Source organism: Ictalurus punctatus, chromosome 25, assembly GCF_001660625.3.
Source record: "Ictalurus punctatus breed USDA103 chromosome 25, Coco_2.0, whole genome shotgun sequence".
Classification (NCBI taxonomy): domain Eukaryota; kingdom Metazoa; phylum Chordata; class Actinopteri; order Siluriformes; family Ictaluridae; genus Ictalurus; species Ictalurus punctatus.
Window position 1 is genome coordinate 9,242,313 of NC_030440.2, and position 22,476 is coordinate 9,264,788.

At 37.2% G+C, this 22,476-nt stretch overlaps 1 protein-coding gene across 1 annotated transcript in view; it reads right to left on the reverse strand.

The window, feature by feature from the left end:
* Window positions 1–22,476, reverse strand: part of adcy1a (adenylate cyclase 1a) — a 46,012-nt gene that overhangs the window by 18,774 nt on the left and 4,762 nt on the right. The window contains exons 2-7 of the mRNA XM_017456080.3: window positions 17,137–17,286; window positions 12,109–12,227; window positions 10,307–10,418; window positions 7,218–7,345; window positions 2,740–2,898; window positions 307–448 (exon numbers count right to left, since the gene is read on the reverse strand). Coding sequence (XP_017311569.1) covers window positions 307–448; window positions 2,740–2,898; window positions 7,218–7,345; window positions 10,307–10,418; window positions 12,109–12,227; window positions 17,137–17,286 — 810 coding nt within the window. The remainder of the gene's footprint in view (window positions 1–306; window positions 449–2,739; window positions 2,899–7,217; window positions 7,346–10,306; window positions 10,419–12,108; window positions 12,228–17,136; window positions 17,287–22,476) is intronic.

Sequence of the window (22,476 nt, forward strand, 5' to 3'; positions counted from 1 at the left end):
TTTTTTTTAAATGTAAATCTAAAAAGGGAATACAATAATCATTGTCAGTACTTGTTAAATATAATAATGACAAAAAAAAGAAGTGTAAGCTTCTTTGATTATAAAGCTAAATCGTGACATAGAGGCTTATCAGTAAGACTTTATTTTCAGGAACTGGAGATTGGAGATTTGCATGAGACTCTAAAATAACTGTCCCATATGCGATCAACACCTTTCTCAGACCAAAACAGGTATAGTTTGTATAGTATGTAGAATTGTGTGTATCGCATTGGCATGATTATACACATATGTACATGTGAATTCTACCTTGCGTCTGTGAGAGGGCACAATAAAAAAGGTCTCGATGGCGTGTTTGCTGAGGAAAGCGTGTCTCTCGTGCCCATAGCCTGGCTCCACCTCGTAATCTCCATTCAGACATTCCAAAGTGGCTTTAGTGATATGAACCTTACTGTACGGGACACAAAGAGAACACTCAGCAAATATTTTCAGTAAATATATGGCTTCACAATTAAACAGGAGATAAAGATGTAGTATGTTTCATTTTTGCATGAGTATTTCTCAGACAAGACATAAATAACAAGACATTAAAACATAAATAACTGGTATTAAAAATGGATGGGAGTGGATGACTGGACCTGACTATACTGTGCTCCTGCGCTGTGTCATGGAATTCCCCTGTGGAGTACGCTGCCCATAACGTGAGAGTGCACGTTTCCAGGTTTTCATACTTTGTTTACATTTGACACGTGTGTTTTGTTTTGCCATCTGTCCTGTCTCCGCCCCTGTAATGTTATTGGATGTCCCTAATGTATCTCAGCTGTTCTGCGTTATGCCGTGATTAGTTTGTATATTTAAACCCCTGTGTGTCTTTGTTCCGGGCGAAGTATTGAGCTTCAATGTCTGCCGCCTGAGTCATACCAAGCCTTTGATCTTTGTTCCTTGCTTTGTTTTTGATCCTGCCCTTGTGTCCTTGTTTGTCGTCTACACCCATAGCAAGCCTGTTTGTAGATCGCCTGATCGCTTGTTCTTGATTATGTTTTTGCTTACTGATTTGGATTTGTCTGCCCGTCTCTTTAAATAAAGCTTTAAACTTCACATGCATCCGTCACCATCCTGATAACGTGACATGCTGCAAAACCCAATGAGGTAACTTTACTCAAATCAATTAAGGAAACTGATTACCTGAAATCATTTAGGTGTAAAAATCAATTGATTTGAGTACAGATCATTTATAGACATTTGAGTTTACTTAACTCTTTGTTATACTTATTTAATTCCACTAAGCTATGTTTAAAGAACTAATTAAGAAAAGTTTGAAATGCAGTGCCAGGATTGAACCCAAGACCTGCCAACATAAAACACAATCCATGCACTAATTATTAATGGTCAAGTATTAAAGGTATGCATTGCTGCAAGTCAGTCATGATAGTCACCTTTATCAGGGAGGGATTTTATTAAACTGGACCTTTACAAATTATAATTGAATACCTCTAGCCTATATTGTTCGTTATTCGTCAACTAATTGAAGTTAAGAAAGAAAGTATACACCAAAAATATTGCATATATATATATATATATATATATATATATATATGTATGTGTGTGTGTGTGTGTGTGTGTGTGTGTATGTGTGTGTGTGCGTGTATTATATATATATATATATATATATATATATATATATATATATATATATATATATATATATATATATATATATATATATATATATATACACACATATATATACACACACACACATATATATATATATATATATATATATATATATATATATATATATGAGGTGTTGAGGATGAAATTTGAAAGAACGGTTTAAACTACTATTATTATTTGAGTAATTAAATCTTGAGTCACATGATTTGTGACTCAATGAGTGCTTAAAACCTCACAAATGAAATAACTGTTCAGTTACTGTGTTCTCATAACTTAAGTCAGATAAGTCGATATGACATTTAAACATATCTGAGTAGCGATTACTCATTTAATTTAGTCATTTCCACTGTTAGGTTTTACATTGTGGGTCCTCCTAAATATACAGTACATAGTATAGTTAGTGATAGACAGAGTGACCAGAATGTTAGCCCTGTCTAATAATAAAAAATACTGTGCTGGTACAGTAGATAAGCTGGTGCAGTATAAAAGCTGAGTATCAGTAGAGATGTTTTGTAAAACTCACTGTGCAGTCTGAAAATGTAGTCCAACATATCTATGCTGTATAAAACCCAGTCAAAACTATTGTGAGTGCTAACAAATAATATAATAAAGTCAAACGCTCTGGTGGTTTAGTGGTTAATATTCGGGGCTCTCACTGTCGTGGCCTGGGTTTGCTGCCTGGTCAGGGAACATGTTATAAACTCTTCACACTCTTGCTATCTGGCAAAAGGTATCGAAGCATTTGGGCCCTCACGGCCAGACTGTGTAACAATTTCTTTCCCCCGAGCCACCAGACTCTGCAATACATAGAGACTAGACTGACAAACAGACACACTTGAAAGATGCAACCCTCCTGGTTAGTAGGCTGAGATGGATTCTGGGTTGAATCAACTTTTACACAGCACAGGTCCCCATCTGATCCACAAGTTTAGATTCAGGGTTTTATCTCTTTTCCACTCACAAGATGCTTGTGAGAAAGAATCTGACACCGGCTCAAACATCTTTTTGTTGAAATCAAGCTCTATGTGTGTCCAGTGGTCATGAAGTGGTCATGTAGAAACTGACCCCGGAAGTCCTCCTGCCTCCATCATGTTTGCCAGAGTGACATCATTGGACCAGACATCATACTGCCACTTCCTTAATCCCAGAACCCCACACAGCACACGACCTGTGTGCAATCCCACACGCATGTTCAGATCCACCTCCGTCGCCTCTGCAACAGACCTGCAAATGAACACACACACACACACACACACACACACACACACACGTACACTTTTAGAAAAATGTATTTTGTAAAGAATACAGAACTGTGCTTTAATTCTTCATGTGTTATTCAAATAATGTGACAGTTTCCTCCACAAGCAGGTCTCGCATGCACACTGTATAAAAATGAATCATCTTACTTTAAAAAAGACTATTAATATTTTTGTCAAAATTGAATAGCTATGTCAAATAATTAGTGCAAAATTGTACACTGATAACCTTTGCTAAAAAGCAAACATAAGGTAAAAGTGCAGGTGAAGCAGAGATAATGATTGTACAGTTGTGAATGAAAGACACACTCTGACTGAGGTGGGGCTGAACATATAGAAAATAAGGATGGCTGATACCACTTCTTTCCTTTTTTTCAATCGAAGTGCACGATTAGTATAAAAATATTCTTGTGTATAAAAAAGGGTTCAATTTATTTCTACATCGAAAACATGGATGTCAAATTCAATTGTATTTGTATAGCGCTTTTATCGATGGACATGATCACAAACTAGTTTTACAGAAATATATGCATTTAGGATATATATTTTAAATGTATAATTTATCTGTAATGAGCAAGCCAGAGGCAAGGATGGCAAGGGAAAACTCCCCGAGACGATATGAGGAAGAATCTTTGAGAGGAACCAGACTCGAAAGGGAACCTATCCTCATCTAGGTGACACGGGATCGTGCGATTATAAATGAATAAATCCCTTCAATAACTGTGTACTACATGGACAAAACGTGCATGTGTGTAACCAGGAAATTCATTAAGTCTATTTTATTGAAGTTATCAACTGTTCACTGATGGAGACTTGGCTATCATATCAAGTATTATATGTGAAATAAAGAATTCTATACTGATATTACGGTTCTGTATAGGTTTGCTTTCGTCATGCAGACCTAGAGCAGCCAAACCCATATACGGTATAAATGCAAGCAAAAAGAAAAGTACATTTAACACAATGAGTTCAGTGTAATATTTAACTTTAGGATGGCAGGTTACAATGATGCCTTTTATCTCAATTTTCACCACTGCACTCTGGGCACCTCAAAATAAGTCAATTCTTATATTAAATACAAGTATATAATTTAGGAGTTATGTTATTGCAGTATAAAGGTGCCAGTGGGTCAGTAAATCAAAAAACGCAGATGAGCCATCGCTCAGAAACATCAGCTAGGATAATGGTCTGCTATGTGAATTTAATAAACGTTAATATAGTTCCTTAAAAATTGGTCAAAGAATTCTGAGTGAGGATCGTGAATTCTAAGCAAAAATGTGGTCTTCTTAGTTCATCCTGAATCATGGAGCTCTACTTGCAAAGAAATCTCCTCTCACCTCACTACCTACATAACACCACACACAGAGAAAGAGAGAGCAGGAAAGAGAGCACGGAAAAAGGGTTTGCTGGGTTTATTTTTAACAACACAACCTGAATGGGGGAAGAAAACTCGAGAGCCTGAGATGGGAGAATGTCAGAGTGAGCAAAAAAATAGAGCTTTTAGTGTCTCTGTGTGTGTGTGTGTGTGTGTGTGTGTGTGTATGTGTGTGTGTGTGTGTGTGTGTGTCCACCTGTATTAGGTGATAAGAGATTCCAGCCACAACACAAGGAACCAGAGAAACAACTATTGACATAACAGTCAGCTCGCTCACTCACTCACTCACTCACACACACACACACACACACACACACACACACACACACACACACACATTCTTATAGAGTGCTGAATAACATACGGCCTAACATATGGCTGTCATTTACCATTGCCAATGTTTCCATTGCAGTTGCAATTTTCAATGCAATCAGCAGGGACACAAAATATTACAAACTGCTCCTTTAAAGAATGGCGTAAACACTTGACTATTAGCATTGTGCCACTTAATTACAAACAACTTTACGCCAGTTCATTCATGCAATTATCCAATCAGCCAATCATGTGGCAGCACCACAGAGCAATCATGCAAATACAGGTCGAGAGCTTCATGTTCACATCATCTATCAGAATGGGGAAAATACTGTGCCACAGCCATCCATGGCCAGGAATGACACTAACACTAGCACTACCATGCTAGTGACACTGTGAGCTCATGTATGCAGAACATGGAGGATAGTGCTTTCCTCCAAGTGAGTTACACTGCCAAGCGACACAGCATGAGCAGCAGCTCGAAAAGATGCGGTACCTGACTTTATGTGTCTCAGAGGGTGGGAAGATCAAACTGGCGTTGAATATAAGGGGGGAAACAAGAAAGAGCTGATTTCCTGGGATTTTCACACACAATAACTTAGTAACTCGATTAACCACTTGTTACAACTTAAATCCCAAAATACAATTCAATTCAATTGTATTTGTATAGTGCTTTTAACAACAGACATTGTCAAAAAGCAGCTTTATAGAAATATATAAATTCCGGATATAAATTTTACATTTAAAAATTTATCCCTGAAGAGCAAGACAGAGGCAAAGGTGGCAAGGAAAAATTCCCTGGGATGACAAAGGCCCGATTAGCGTGGCAACCTGATGCTACTGGGTTATCGTTTCTAATGGCCGGTAACTGCAACCATCTTCTATAGGTGTGGAAAGGTATCAAATTATAATTATAATTATATATATATATATATATATACACACACACACACACACACACACACATGTTCATGAACACATTTCCAATTGTGGCACCCAACATATGACATTTTAGAAAACAAATTCTGGCTTGCTATGATTGTCTTGTCCAGTTTTGGAAATGTTAGAGTGACGTGTCTCACTCAGAGGTCCAGATTGTTTGATCACAGTAGGGATTATTGATGGATGAATGACATAATTTGCACAATGCATGCTGGGTATTGTAGTTTCACTACATCAAGTTGTGAAAACAATCATGAATTCTGTTAAAACGCTGATACTAAGTGAAACAATATAGTGTGACATAATAATGCATGCTACGACAAAAAATATATATGAACTTCTAGCTTTATGCAGGAATGCGCCTTTAACTGCTCAGTTTTATCCTGCATGGATTGTAAGCTGTTTTGGATAAAAGCATCAGCGCCCCGAAGCAGTAGAGGAGGTGCAGGTACGCAGTGCAGGTACGCAGTGGTTTTAATAATCTTGGCAAACAAGACAAAGACGTAATCCAAAAACGCAGTCAGTAAGCAGGCATGGGTCAGGCAATGTACAAACAGCATAAACAAGGGCAGGCAAGGTCAAATACATAAACAACAAAACAAGGTCAAAACCAGAGAAACAAACAATGGTTCAAATGGTTTGGTATAGAATGGTAGAAGGGACACAGCACAAATACTTCACAATGAATGTGAATACTGAGAGTCCTTATATAGTGTGAGTGTGGCCATGCAGGTGATTGAGTCCAGGTGTGTGTAATCAGTAATCAGGAGCGTGTGGCCTGATTACAGCAGCCATATTTGTAGGCCATGCTGAATTCTGGGATGTGTAGTTAGACACCAGCCAAATGAGCAAACGTAGTGGATTATATTTTATTTTAAATTTACAGTCTATTTCTAGACATACTTACTGTAATATACTGTAAAAAGTACAGCACTTAAAAAGTACAGTACCTCTGCTTACACTAAACTACTGTAAATTTTACAACACAATTTTACAGTGCTTGTTTGGGTAGGGAAAAATGACTGCCTTTATATTCTGTACTTTTTCATATTTTCCAGACTTGCAGAATTACACAACTTAAGTATTTTTAAGTGATTATGCATGTCATTAAAGCACTTAGATTGTCAAATTAGTGTCAAATGTATTTCAATCCAAGCAAAAGCACATACTCTTAGTTAGCAAGTTAGTAATTATTGACACCTACCATAGCACTAGAGTGATATAAGAAGTAATACTTACTCTAAATACAGTAATACAATTTAAGAACTACAAAGGTCATCTCATTTTCTAAAATCCCCTGTTACAGTGTAAGCGATAAAAAGCTCTACATTCTTTTTGCTTACAAACAAAACCGTTTCAGGAGAATTCAGTGGAAATCATTCAGTGCGATTATTCTGCAATTACCCATGAGCGTCCTGGTAAAGATGGTTACGCTTCGTTGCCTTTCAAAGCTGGATGCTTTTTGATATCTCTTGCATTTAGAAAGGCAAAAGGTTTGAGTTACCTGCTTTAATAAATGTAGTAAATAAATTACAATTGAGGAAAATGTAGGAATAAAAGAAAAACATTCACATCCAAATGAACTGTCTGCTAAAAAGATGTTTCAAGAATAAAGAATGTCATGGGCAGTGTGTGTGTTTAGCAGAGGGTACACTCACGTGATGGTGTCAATCATGTCGAGTCCCATTTCCACACAGCAGTGTGCATGGTCAGCTTTGGGCTGGGTCAGACCAGACACACAGTAATAACAGTCCCCCAGGATCTTTATCCTCCTGCAGTGATTCTCCTTTTAGTCACACACACACACAGGCAGAAGAAGCAGACAAAAGTCAAAAGTGTGATGGCTCATCATCATTTTTTTTCTGTTAAATCAGCATTTATTTTAAAACACTAAACTACAGACACATATTCCTCACAGTCTAAACTATGTACATATCTTTCCTGTTATTCGTAGTGACTGAATAATATGCTTACATTTACATTTGTACATTAACAATGCCCTCTAATCTGCCTGAAATGGATTTTTATTGTTGTAATAAATGAGAGCACCTTCGCATGTGTGTGTGTGTATGTTGCTCTGTGAATATGCCAAACAGGGGTATTGCTATAATTCCTATGATAAACTATTGAAGTAGATTTCCTCCCACTCAGGCTTAGGAAAGCAAGACCGAGAGAAAGAGAGAAGGAAAGCACAGGTTCAGACCTACTACACTGTAGATCCTAATACAGATACTTTGCCTTTCATTTCATTCAACTCAGTAAGAAACCTAAACCCTGACATTTCGTTTGTAACAAATTACAAACGAAACAAACATAACAAATTTGTTAATTTAATTAAATGTTTTTAATTCATTATTTTATTCCGCTATCCTACGACAGCTACCAACCGGGCAGGGAGAAGACTAGCACGTGCATGGGGACCCCCAGCCACGGATGCATTGTTGGGATTTGAACTCACGGTCTCCGGATAATAAAGATGCTTTTCTGTTGCACCACTTGGGAACCCACATGTTAATATCTGAAAGCGAAATTGACCCTGGCACATCTGGAACAAGGAACATCTGACAACTGAACAACATGGTAGTAATTTTAATGTGGATAGCCTGTCATTAAATCAGGAGTCGCATAATAATTTACAGACAGAGTATGGTTCTCTGCTAGTGTTTGGAAAGATGTTTACCTTCGACGGATATGTTCTAACAGCAGCTAAATTCCTGCATCGAACAATATTCATTTGAACTGAATTATAGACATAGATAATAGTATTGTTTCACTTTTAATTATGCTCTTTAGTGTTTCAGTCATTTAGATTTTTTTTTCAGCCTGTCAAGGAGAAATAGTGGAAAGGAGAAAATCTTTTGAAATGAAGTTGAATGCGTTTGTGTGTGTGTGTGTGTGTGTGTGTGTGTGTGTGTGTGTGTGTGTGTGTGTGTTTTTGATGTGACAAGGGGTTTCCTTTGTTACTGAGGTAGCAAACATCATACACACACACACACACACACACACACCATCTGCGGTAGAAATATTTTCCAGCTGCTGCTAGGTTTTCAGACTAAACAAAAAGCTGTTGTTTATGACAATATTAATGTGTGAAACACTTTTTCACACTCTTCATAAAACAATTTAGAATTTAGCAAATGATCTAGTAATGTGATGTGTGAGGCGTACCAAAGGAAAAGTGACAAATCCCAAGAATGAGCGAAAGAGGGGTGGCAGAAAGATATGAGCAGCAGAGTAACAAATAAAATAAGAGATGACATGAATGAACAGATGCTAAATTGAGGTGTTTAATACAAGGATATCATTCGCCAGGAAAAAAAAAAAAAAAAAAATTAGTGTTTCCCAAAGTGTAGTGTTTTACTGAACTGATCTGACTGAATCAAACAAGTAACATCATCAAGAAGATTAATAAGAGCATTGTTTGGGTCAATTTATAGTACTATTGATATTTGGACAAAACATTTACAATATATGGCCAAACGTATGTGGACGTATTTGGTTCTTCCCCAAATTGTTGCCACAAAGAACCACATATTTACTAAAGCACACAATTGTATAGGATGTCTGTATGCTGTAGCATAACAAATTCCCTTCACTGGTACAAAGGGGCCCAAACCTGGTCCAACATGACAATGCCCCTGTGCATAAAGCGAGCTCCATAAAGACATAGTTTACCAAGTTTGGTGTTGAAGAACTCGAGTGTCCTGTACACAGCCATGACCTTAATCCCATTGAACACCTTTAGGATAAACTTGAACACCAACTGCACCCAAGATATCCTCCTCACCAACATCACTACCTGATCTCACTAATGCTCTTGTGGCTGAATGATCACAAATCCCCACAGCCACTCTCCAAATTCTAGTGAAAGCATTCCCAGAAGAGTGGAGGTTATTATAACAGAAAAGGGGGACTAAATATGGAATGGGATGTTCACAAAGCACATATGCGTGTCATTGCCAGTTGTCCACAAACTGTTAGTAATATAATATATATTAACATTCAAACCCTCACACCAGGATAAAGATGTAAATCTTGAATTAAATATTTGAATTAATCCCCAAATATTGAATTAAAAAGAAAACATGATTCCTCTATTGGTGACCTTTGACCAGTTTAAATGTATTATTACATCCTACTATGAGAACCACAGCCAGTGCTTCAGCACCATGGACAGTGTATGTATAGCACCATGTCCCGTAGGAGATTCTATAGGTTGAATATCAACAGTCTGAAACATATCAAAATAATACATTTTTACTCAAATGTTTTGTATGCCGCATTCTTCACCAACGTAATGTAAACAAGCTAACCTCCATCACTACACTATTTGAATAAGAATGATATGTAATAAATAATTTAGCATTTTTTAAAAACATATTGAGCACGGCCACCTTCATCCATAAAGTTGATGCTTTTCATAAATATTATTAGACTTACCGGGCTCATGAAAAAAGCCTAACTTCACCACTTCTCTGCAAACACAATCAGTCTTGAAAGTCAAGTAGGTATCATGGTACAATAACACAGGTATTTTCAAAATACCCTGTAAATACTTTACATTTACATTTATATTTACGTTGCTTCAGGATACCTCAGAGAAAACATTTTTGAAATGAAGTTTTTGATATGCTGATATATATCATTGCCATAATCTGTGCAACTGTAAATACTATAAACGCACGTGTGTCTATAGATAAGAGAACATCCGTCTTTCTTTTACACACACTAACACATGAGGACTTACTGTGGCGAGCTCGTCAAACTTCCCGAAGAGTTCGTTCAACAACTTGACCAGCTCCTGAGCTGTGCATTGAGAAGCCAAACTGGTGAACCCAACAATGTCTGCAAACAGGATACTAAAGGGAAGGAAAGAACGAATGTTGGTTTGCTAAATATAGTAATATAGATGGGTGACAAATTAGCAGACAGAAATAGGGGCAGTGAGCACAGTGGCCCATGATATTGCAAGGTCAAGAAAGGCAAGCAAATCAACGGAACTAATAGGAAAAATTTTTAAACTGTCAATCAATTAAAAAAAAAAAAAAAAATGTCATTAGTTTTTCAACACAATTTTAAATATATGGAACTATGAATAAGAACCTTAGGAAGATTAACATTTGTTGAACAGCTGACATAAATGATGGTGCTTTGCCCCGCCTTTAGTTATTGATGAGACACTGCTTTATAACATGTAAGCCTGGAGTTATATAGTACTTTAATTAGTACTTAAACAGATGGATTAGTTTATTGGTCTAGACATTCTGTTAAAATGGGAGAAGTAGTGCAAAAAAAGGAAATGGATAGATTTTTAGATTTTGCTTTCACATGTATATCCATACATCCATCCATTTTCCATACCGTTTACCCCATACAGGGTCGTGGAGAACCTGGAGCCTATCCCAGGGAACTGGGATCAGGGTAGAGGGTTGCCCTGGATGGGATGCCAACCCATTGTAGGGCACAATTGTACACACATTCACACACAATTTTGAAATGCCAATCAGCCTATAATGGATGTCTTTGGAATGGTGGAGGAATCTGGAGAACCTGGAGGAAGCCCTTGAAGCACAGGCCTTGAGAACATGCAAACTCCGTGCACACAGGGCGAAGATGGGATTTGAACCACCATCCCCGGGGATATGAGGCAAATGTGCTAACCATTAAAAGAATTGTTTGTCAAAAGTAAAAAATATATATTTTTTACCATACATAAACATACGGAAATATGGCAAAACTATCATCATACAGCATTATGATTATTTTTGATACCTAACAACATTTAACGATGTACATTAACAATGTAGAAAGTAGACCATGACCATGACCAATCTACTTCTAAGTAGACTGGTCATGAGCTACCTTAACTTTTAGTAGAAAATGGTCTTTACTTTTACTTAAATATGACTACTGAATATAACACAGCTTAAGTGTCTTGATTATACATACAGAAATAGTCCAAGAATGGCAAATTCAGTTCAGAGCCCTATGAAAATAGGTCAGGCCATCATTGCTTATGCAAAACCTGGGATCAACTCAGAAACCCTCCAGCTTTTCGGCGCTGGGCTTCCTAATGTATTCCAAAATAGTATATCACTGCTGCTCACACACTGTTCTTTGAAGGCAATGTCTATATATACATGATCTTACAAATGACTGGCAGCGTAAGATCTGTCTCTATGATACATGTGTGTGCGATTTCATTGCTATGACTCCCTCAGTCCCCCCCCCCCCCCCCCCCCCTTTCGCTCTCTCTGTCTCTCTCTGATTGTGTGTGGGCAGCGAGAGCTAATTGAGCAGCTCTTGAGTTGATAGGGATAGCTTTGGGAGCTGTGCAGACTTTGGCTGCGAGCCACACTCGGGAGGTTGCATGAGTGAGTGGAGAGCAGTTGACTCCTGCTGACTCACTGAGCGTTCTCATTCCCCGTGTCGGTGTAACAGAAGTGACACCTACAGTCAATTAACTGTCAATTATTTCCCATTGACTCTTTCACCCATCCCCTCTCCCTCTCTCTCTCTCTCTCTCTCTCTCTTTCTCTCTCACTGTACCTCACATTGTCATGACGTTGTATGTAGATCTTGTGGAAGATTCTTTCTGGTGGTTTGAGGAAGTCCTCCTTCATCTCCATGGCAACGTTTCTGGGTAGCAGACTCATTAGAAGGCGTTCCTATAAGAAGAAGAATAAACACTGATTTGCATAAATAGGCCCCTCCCATTAAACGTCCCTCCCCAATCAGTCAGGTTATAAGGGATATATTCTTAGAAATGGGTTCTAGAGGGATTCTTTGGATAGGTTATTATTCTACATTTCGTAGGGTTCTGCAAACTATAGTAACTTGATCCCCAGATGAACAAACCATCAATTTACTCTAGTTATAACATTAAAGTGTTAAAACACTTCTTCTTCAGTTTGCCCCTCTTAAAGGTTCTATGCATAATACTATAACAGAGGGTTTCTCTTTCAGAATAGTTTGCATAAACTTTAGAAAGCTAGAGCCATTAAATGATCCAAAGAACTCATCATAGTTAACTGGAGAGCTTGTTGCTAACAAAAATGAACAGGGAGGCACACTGATATGTGGTTCTTCTCCTAAACTGTTGCTATAAAGTCGAAAGCACACATTTGACTAGAATGTCTTTGTATGCTGCACGTTTAAGATTTCACTGGAACTAAGAGGCCCAAACCTGTTCCAGCATGACAATACCCCTGTGCACAAAGCGAGGTCCATAAAGACATGCTTTGTTAAAGTTGGAGTCAAAGAACTCGAGTGTCCTGCACAGAGCTCTGACCACAACCCCTCTGAACACCATTGGGATGAATAGGAATGATGACTGTGTGCAAGGACTCCTCGCCCTACACCATGACCTCGCTAATGCTCTTGTGGCTGAATGGGCAGAAATGCCCACATCCACATTCCCAAATTTAGTGAAACAGCAACATGAAGGCCAACTTTGGTGTTCAAGAAGCACACAGGAGTTGAAAATTGAAAGTGTTCTCTTACAGCATTTTTTCCACCCAACCATTCCTCTTATTCCCAAGTTTAAAATTTTGATCTAAATGCTGCTGGAATGATCTGGGGTGCACGTGTTTTAGGTTGACAAGGGTTGGCTCATTACTTTTCTGATTATTGCTAAGTGGGTGATATCAGTGGGAGATCACAGCTTGGCACAGCTTGGTTGGCATGGCAGAGGTAAGTTTCCCTGGAAACACTTACAGTTCATTGTCAGCCATGCGTTGCTAAAAGCAGGTGATAAATGTCTTTTTGATTAAGCATGCTGTTACCAGTGAGTCAGGACACCTGCTCAAAGAGAGCTGGTTGCAACTTGACTGAGCTTTGGACTGTACTGGGCTTTGCTGGACTATATAGAATAGGACAGGCAGTGTGTTTGTGGCAACCATCAAGCTGGAGAAAAGGGTCTGTCTGATTGACGTCTGTCTACGATATGACTTTTCTCTGCTTAGACTTTCTCCATTCATGACTTTTAGCAGGCACTCCAGAGCGACTTACATTTATCTCATTTATACTTCTGAGCAGTTGAGGATTAAGCACCCAACAGGGGCAGCTGGCAGTGCTAGGGTTTGAACTCGTGACCTTCCAAGTAGTAGTCCAACATCTTAACAACGGAGCTACCACTGCCCACTGAGTGAAAAGACATCTTTTTTACAGGGACCAGACCTGTTGGGTTGCTGCCCGTAAAGAAAATGCTCTATAATAGAGTTGTTTCATGTAACAAAACAGAACCAAGGCACTGCCTACAAACCCCAGTTCTCTGTTATGGAGGTGGATTTGCTGTTCGCTTTCACAAAGCACACAGGTTTGGACGCAAATGCAGACAAAGCAAATGGAGAAAGAAGTAATAGGCAGTGTGAAACAGGCAGAGACTCGGGCAATCAGCAAAAACAAGCAAAACTAGCCAAGGACATGAATTGGAAACCAAACACTAGAATAAAAATAGTGTTGTGGAAAGAGTCAGGAAGACCAATGGCCTCAGCTGGTCAGTCCACACCAAGACTGTAATAATGTCTACATGCTTGAAACTTTACTTCCTTCCAAGCTCAAAAAGTTCGGTCTGGACCCTAACATCCTCAACAACTTCTACTTCTGTACTATAGAGAACATCCTAACAAAGAACAGTTTTTACCTGCTGTCTATCAGGTTACTAAATAGCCCATAGGTCAGTTCATTTACATTCCCAGGGTCACTTTCCATACTTTTTTCCATTGCCACTTTACACTTTACTCTGGCACAATGCAATACTGTCTTGTACTCAAATCATTTTCTCTCTCTCTTCCTTCTCTTATGTATATTGTATATCTTGCCCATCCATCCATCCATTTTCCATACCACTTATCCTACACAGATTGCAAGGGAGCCTGGAGCATATCCCAATGAATTTAGTGTACAAGGTGCAAACACACTGTAGAGCACAATCACACAGACATTCACACACTTTGTAAATGCCAGTCAGCCTATCAGACCGTTTGGAAAAGCCAATCAGGCTTTGGACTGGGGAGGAAACCAGAGTAGTGGAGGAAACCCACAAAGCACGAGGAGAACGTGCAAACACCTCACACACAGGGTGCAGATTTGATGAACGCCCAACCTTGGAGGTGCGAAGCAAACATGCCAACCACTAAGCCACCGTGCCCCCTTTGTATCTCTTGTATTTAAGCTAAATTTAACTGTATTAACTAAGTTTAAGCTCTTGTGTGTTGTACATTCTGTTACATGTAAACAATTTACCTGAGCTTTGCCATAAGAAATTCAGTGTATATATGTCTCAACTATGTACACTGACTTTACTTGCAAATAAAATTGACTTGACGTGCTTACTGACTCTACTGAAATTTATATTAATTTTGTGGAGTTGAGTGTGTACTACAATAAAGATATTTAGTGTGTGTGTGTGTTTGTGTGTGTTAATGTACAGAGTGGGTGGTGTTGCCATCTATTTGGGGAGTTTGTTAGGTAGGAGGTGGATGAGTCATTTGCAAACAATTATAACCAATTTCAGTCGCTAAGGAACAAGGAGAAAGTGTTATCTCTAGTATAGTTGAGAAGAACATGTATATCATCTCTTCATTTCTTGCCTCATTCTAGTTCATTAACAAATCAGTCGGTGATAATTTACTTCTGTACCCAGCAAGGCACTGATAAACTGCCATGTCAGGTCGCTATGTTTTATGAAAATTCTCAAGTTAAAGGTCTGAGCCATTCACTGACATGCATTGACAATGGTGTTGTTAAAAAATATTGCATGTGCAGATACTTATATATTCTAAAGAATTTGTTATATTTGTTGTGCTGTAGCTCTGCAAGGTGTTTGAATTTTATATGCACCGTGTCTATGTATTGGTCAGTTTCCCCATCAGGCCTTTGGTCTGAATATGATCTGAATTCTAATTCAGTGAGCCCACTACACTTGCACGCAAAATCCCAATCACTGTGTGTGTGCGCGTGTGTGTGTGTATATGTATGTGTGTGTGTGTGTTTGCGTGTATGTGCATGCGTGTGTGTTTGTGTGTGTGTTTGCAGATGAAAGTTGACCTTTAACGTAGTCAGGGAGGAATGGAAGCAATCTGGCAAGGTAATTACCTGTCAAATTTGCGACTTTTTAACTTGAGAGAGAAAATGAGATACATGATTATTTGATTTCAAGCATTTATGTGTGTATGTGTGTGTGTGTGTGTGTGTGTGTGTGTTGTTGTGTTTCATTTTTGTGGGGACTAAATGTCCCCACAAATACTGGGATATCTGACAATTCTGACCATTTTAGCTGGTCTACATTATGAACACAGAATTTATTTTAAATAAAATAAAATAAAATAAAATAAATAAATAAATATGAGCCTTTCAGTTACTAAGATTAAGGTTACAGTTACATTTAGGTGTAGCATAGCATTACAGGTGCGTCTCAAAAAATTTGAATATCGTGGAAAAGTACATTTTTTTGATTAATTTAATTCAAAAAGTGGTACCTTCATATATTCTAGATTCATTACACATGATGATTTTGATGATTACGGCTTACAGCTCATGGAAATCAAAAATCCAGTATCTCAAAATATTAGAAGAATTTATAATACAGAAATGTCAACCTTCTGAAAAGTATGTTAATTTATGCACTCAGTACTTGGTTTGCGCGAATTACTGCATCAATGTGGCATGGCATGGAGGCAATCAGTCTGTGGCACTGCTGAGGTGCTTGTTATGGAAGCCCAGGTTGCTTTGATAGCGGCCTTCAGCTCGTCTGTATTGTTGGGTCTGGTGTCTCTCATAGATTCTCATAGATTCTCTACCAGTTGCTAGTAGTTTTGGCACTGTGGGCAGGTGCCAAAGTCCTGCTGGAAAAGGAAATCAGCATCTCCATAAAGCTGGTCAGCAGATGGAAGCATGAAGTGCTCTAAAATCTCCTGGTAGACGCTGCATTGACTCTCAACTTGAGAAAACACAGTGGACCAACACCAGCAGATGACATGGCACCCAAATCATCACTGACGGTGGAAACTTCACACTGGACTTCAAGCAACTTGGATTTTGTGCCTCTCCACTCTTCCTCCAGACTCTGGGACCTTGATTTCCAAATGAAATGCAACCTTTACTTCCATCTTCCCCATGATTGTGCTTGTGTGTACTGAACCAGACTAAGAGATTAAAGGCTCAGGAAACCTTTGCAGGTGTTTTGAGTTAATTAGCTGATTATAGCTCTTCTCAGGTTGACATTTCTGTATTATAAATTCTTTACTGGAATATTTTGAGATGCTGGATTTTTTATTTCCGTGAGCTGTAAGCCATGATCATCACAATTAAAACAAAAAAGTCTTGAAATATTTCATTTCATGTGTAATGAATCTAGAATAAAATGAAAGTTCCACTTTTTGAGTTAAATTACGAAAAAAAAATGAACTTTTCCATGATATTCACATTTTTTAAGATACATCTGTAATTAACTGCATCAATAATTATGTCAGTGAACAGTCCTCACAAAAACAATAAAACAACCTAAACATAAACTGTTATGAATTCACAGGAGCGACTCCATGTTAGTATCGCTGTGTGTGGTGTTTTTGAGACCTGTTTTTCATTTTCGTCTTCCAGCTGCAGGCGTTCCTGGATGCAGCTCCTAGCTTGCAGAAAGGCCTTCCTCTGGGCACGCTCAGTAAGGACTCGAACAAATACACCCGACAGGTTCACACCAATCAGCAGCACTGCATTTGCCACCAGCTACAAACACAGAAAGTGTAATGGGAAATGGGAACCACTTTGAGTGTGTGTGTGTCTGAGTATATACACAGTGTATATATTTTACATTTACTCAGCATTCAGCACTGAAATACTATGTTCCAGAAAAATTGTTTGGTGTCACAAGATGGGGTTGTAGAGAGGGTGAAAGAAGAGGGAGTGAGAGAAAGAAACAAGGAAATTAAATATAAAAAGGAGGCTAAAAATTACAGGAAGGCAGAACACAAGACAGAAAACAGCAGGATGTGCATATTTCCAGAGAGGGATTATTCAGTCATTCAGCTATATTCAGTAACTGGTCAGGGCAACAGTGGATCCAATGCTTATCCCAGGAACTCTGGACGCAAGGCCAATCCATCACATGTGCATACTCATTGACTAAAGGGATGTTTTGGGGAAGTGGAAGGAAACCAGAAATCCCAGAGGAAACACACAGACACAGGAAGAGCATGTGAAACTATACACATACAGTAACCTGAGCTCAAACTATCACACATACCATAACATCAACTCACATACTCAATAGCGTCAAGGGCAAGTTTAGCACACTAAAGTAAAAAATAAATAAATAAATAAGAAGAAGATAATGAAGAAAAAAGAAAAGACAATACACACACACACACAGACATACACATATATATACATACATATATATACATATTATATATATATATATATATATATATATATATATATATATATATATATATATATATATATGTATGTATGTATGTATGTATGTATGTATGTATGTATGTATGTATGTGTGTGTGTGTGTGTGTGTATATATATATATATATATATATATATATATATATATATATATATATATATATATATATATATATATATATACACACACACACACACACACACATAAATATATATATGTTCCAGTGTTTTCCCACTTCATCCCACTTATGGATGGAATTGCCTACAAGAAACAAAAAATCATTAATTATCTGACAACTCCAAAATATGACTGAATACAAAAAAATTATTATATGGTGAGCTAAAAACTTATGCTTTTGAAAAGTTTTGAATAGTCAATAAAATATATTAACCATAAATGTACTTTATTCCTCCATTTATCACTTACTGCCCTTTTTATTTTAAACTTTTTTCATTTATCTACTTGCTATTTCACTCACGCAACATCTCCTAATCCCCTCACCGTTTATATGATAATGAGTGTGGTGTATCCAAACCTATCCAGGCATTAGACTTGTCCAGGGGGTCTGAGTTTGATACTGATGGTTAATGCAGACTACACTCCTGGGAAAAAAAAGTCCAAGCCCAAAATGGCAAATATTAAGCTTTTAATGGTCTTAACAACAAATCATTGTTCAGGAAATTAGAAAGAATTAAACAAATGCGCTCCTGAGATGTCCTGTGCCACAATTTGCTTATATAGTCTTCCTGTAAGGAAAGGTAAAATCATGATAATGTCTGGGTATGCAAAATTTTCCAAAACTATCTTCTGGGATGTTTTTTTTTTTTTTTCTTAAAAGATTAGTTGTAAGAAGACTATAGGACGATTTTCAGGACGGAATTGTAAAATGTTGTCTTGCGAGTCAAATGAGTGTTTGCCTGTATCTATATGAAGCGTAGTGCTTTAATAATGCCATTATTAGCAACAAGATCTGCTTCATACTGTATATGTGTGGCAGCCTGGGAAAACCCATATTCTGCCACTAAATATAATTTTACTTTTACTTAACAAACAAAACAATATAGAAATGTTCTTTTTTATTATTATTTCCTTACTAACCTTGCCTCAGCTTACTGCAGAGATTAGGTTCGGTAAATAAGGAGCCAGTTTAACAAATGAGGCTGTAAAAATGGTCAGTTTGAGAGTGAAAAGTAATCAGTCAAGTTAAATGCCATGACTGACATTTATGTCAGGTAATAAGACCAGAGACCCAGATGTGGATGAAGGTTGAGCAGTACTTGGTGGTGTAGCTTGTGTAGTGATTAATCATTTTACATTATAAACTTTGTTTCCTTGATATAGCCTGTCAGCTCAGAGTAATCAGGTTAAGATCATTACTACTGAAATAATATAGAGATGACAACAGGAACACCGGAGACCACATCTAATGTATAATGTAAATATAATGAACTCCAATAAACTTTAATGACTGCTTTTTTTTTTTTTAAATAAAATTAAATAAAGGATATTAATAAACATGGAATGAATGCTGGATGGTTGGGATTTCTGAATAGCATTTCAATATGTAGGCTATGAAAAAAGTTTTAGACAATTTTCTTTGTAATGTTTATCATTTTGATATTTTATTCATGAAATTAAATTAAAACATTAAATAGCTGTTGTTTTGAGACAATCTGTGTGGTGTTGCTGGTCAGTAGAGTTGGAAACGTAATCATCAAGTGCAATTTTGGGGGTAACCAAACTTCCTGTAACTTGCTATAGTGCTAGAATTTCCTTGTGGTTGAGCAAATTATGTCAAATGAAACACCAATGGTGTCAGTACAGAAAAACTTGCAATTTTATGTAATAATAAATGTCAAAAATTTCAACGTGAAGGCTTTTCCCAGGCCATTATACGTGTACATAGAAGTTTTTCAAAAATTGGTAACCTAACGCATGTGCCTGACTGAAATATATAGCATTATTAATCACTGCTTAGTAATCCCACAGCATTAATAAATCAATAAGAGTGCATTTACCCTGACTGTGCACAAGATGCCAAGTCACAGTTCAAGCCAAATCTATCTGAAACGGAATAGATTCACTGCTGCCATTATCATGCTGCAGTATTTCTATGCGGTCATTAATAAAGCACGATAATATTTCATACATGCAGACTTTAGATTCCGTGCCAATTCCTTAATTTTGCATAAACAATTATCTATTAGTCATACATAAGTACTTCCACGACATTAACAGAGCACTATACTTTATACAGATTCAGGCATAAACATTCAACTCTATTTTCGTTTGTTTGTTTTATTCTCCCATATTTTTAAGTGTGTTTATGTTCTTGACATTGAAAGGTCTCACAGAAAAACCAAAAATGCATGTATACTATACTAAACTAATGTGACTAAATCATTATACACTATAAATAATATAGTTGATACAGAGGAAAAGTGAAAAGTTTTTTAAAAATAAAAATGGAATAGTAAATGACAAATAGAGCAGTAATATAAAGTTATATATAAAAAAAATTATCAACTATTAGGAAATCATTATTTTAATTAAAGATTGCTATTTTAACTCACTTCATAATCAATTTGTGCATTCTATATCCTCAGACAATAATTTTCTTTATTCTGAGAACAGAACAAAAACCCCTTTTTCACCTGAAATTCACATATAATAAAAGTGTTGTCAGTAAACAATTACAGTATATATAACATGTATTTTATTATAATCACTCATAAATTCTTATTCAAAACTATTTGTAAAATAAGCTCTGTCCTTCTGCTGAAATTGTCTATGGTAATTCACATATACTACAGATGTAGTAGGTGGAGATTGAAAGTTGCTGAGTATTCCTATAATGTCAACTCCTTAAACTCCAATGACATGTCTGCAGGGCCAGACTTCTCCCTCTCATAATGATATCTCATATCATATCTCATACATACCTTTTATTTTCCCCGTAGTTACTGAATAATAGGCTTTAATTTAGTTTTTTATTTTAGGTGCAGGATGTAAAAAATATCTCATTATCAGTCAGTGTATCCAAGTTATCATTTTGATTTATTTATATTTAAGTACTCTCATATCGAGTCTCCCTCGCAGCTTCACCCGTTATTTTAATTAGTTGCACTTACCCTGGTTTGCAGATATCATTAAAGCTATGCTGTTTTATCAAAAGTTATATGTTTTACTGAATTATTAGTCTTCTTCTGGAACTCAATTAATAAATCTTGTATGGTAGCACTACTTGTATTGTTCTCTGCTTGATACGTAGCTTTTATTGTATTTCTCTCATTTGGAAGTCGCTTTGGATAAAATGAATAAATGCCAAATGAATAAACGTAAATGTAAATGTATTACAACATCGTAACCTCAACAGCTATACAGTAAGTTCCTTTAATAGAGAAACGTACTATAAATATCATGCAGGCTGTTGTATGGAAGTGTAAAACATGTTGCACTGATTTGAACACAGTATTAATAACAATCCTTTAAAGTTTCGGCTTGTATTTTGTTCAAAAGACCCTGAATATTTCTTGAACAGTCGGTAGCCATTCAGATATTACAGTTCTCCAATACCATCCAAAGACCATCGTAAAGTGCCATTAGACATAAGGCCATTAGACATGGCCTGAGAGAGGAGAGAGAAATAAAAACAGAACCATTCATTATCACAAGTACTCAGTAGGTGGACTGACAGGTCAGATTAAACAGTGTCTTCGATTGCATTAAAGGCATTACTTATTGAACTATTTATTGATTAGGCATAATCTTACTGACCTCCAACAAAGAGACAGAGAGGTGACTTTCAATTTCACTTTGAATGTCTGAGGGTATGGTGGTCCTAGTGGAATAGAGTCCTTTACGAGCATGAACAGGAATCAAACTGTCCTCGGCTAGAAAGCTCATGTTCAATGAATGATGAATATTTCAAATTGAATCTTTCACAAAGTTGTTATGCGTAATCTGATATATACAGTATCTCACAAAAGTGCGTACATCCCACACATTTTTGTAAATATTTGATTGTATCTTTTCATGTGACAACACTGAAGAAATGACACTTTGCTACAATGTAAAGTAGTGAGTGTACAGCTTGTGTAACAGTGTAAATTTGCTGTCCCCTCAAAGTAACTCAACATACAGCCATTAATGTCTAAACTGCTGGCCACAAAAGTGAGTACACCCCTAAATGAAAATGTGCAAATTGGGCCCAATTAGCCATTTTCCCTCCCCGGTGTCATGTGACTTGTTAGTGTTACAAGGTCTCAGGTGTGAATGGGGAGCAGGTGTGTTAAATTTGGTGTCATCACTCTCACACTCCCTCATACTGGTCACTGGAAGTTCAACATGACACCTCATGGCAAAGAACTCTCTGAGGATCTGAAAAAAAGAATTGTTGCTCTAAATAAAGATGGCCTAGGCTATAAGAAGATTGCCAAGACCCTGACACTGAGCTGCAGCACAGTGGCCAAGACCATACAGCGGTTTAACAGGACAGG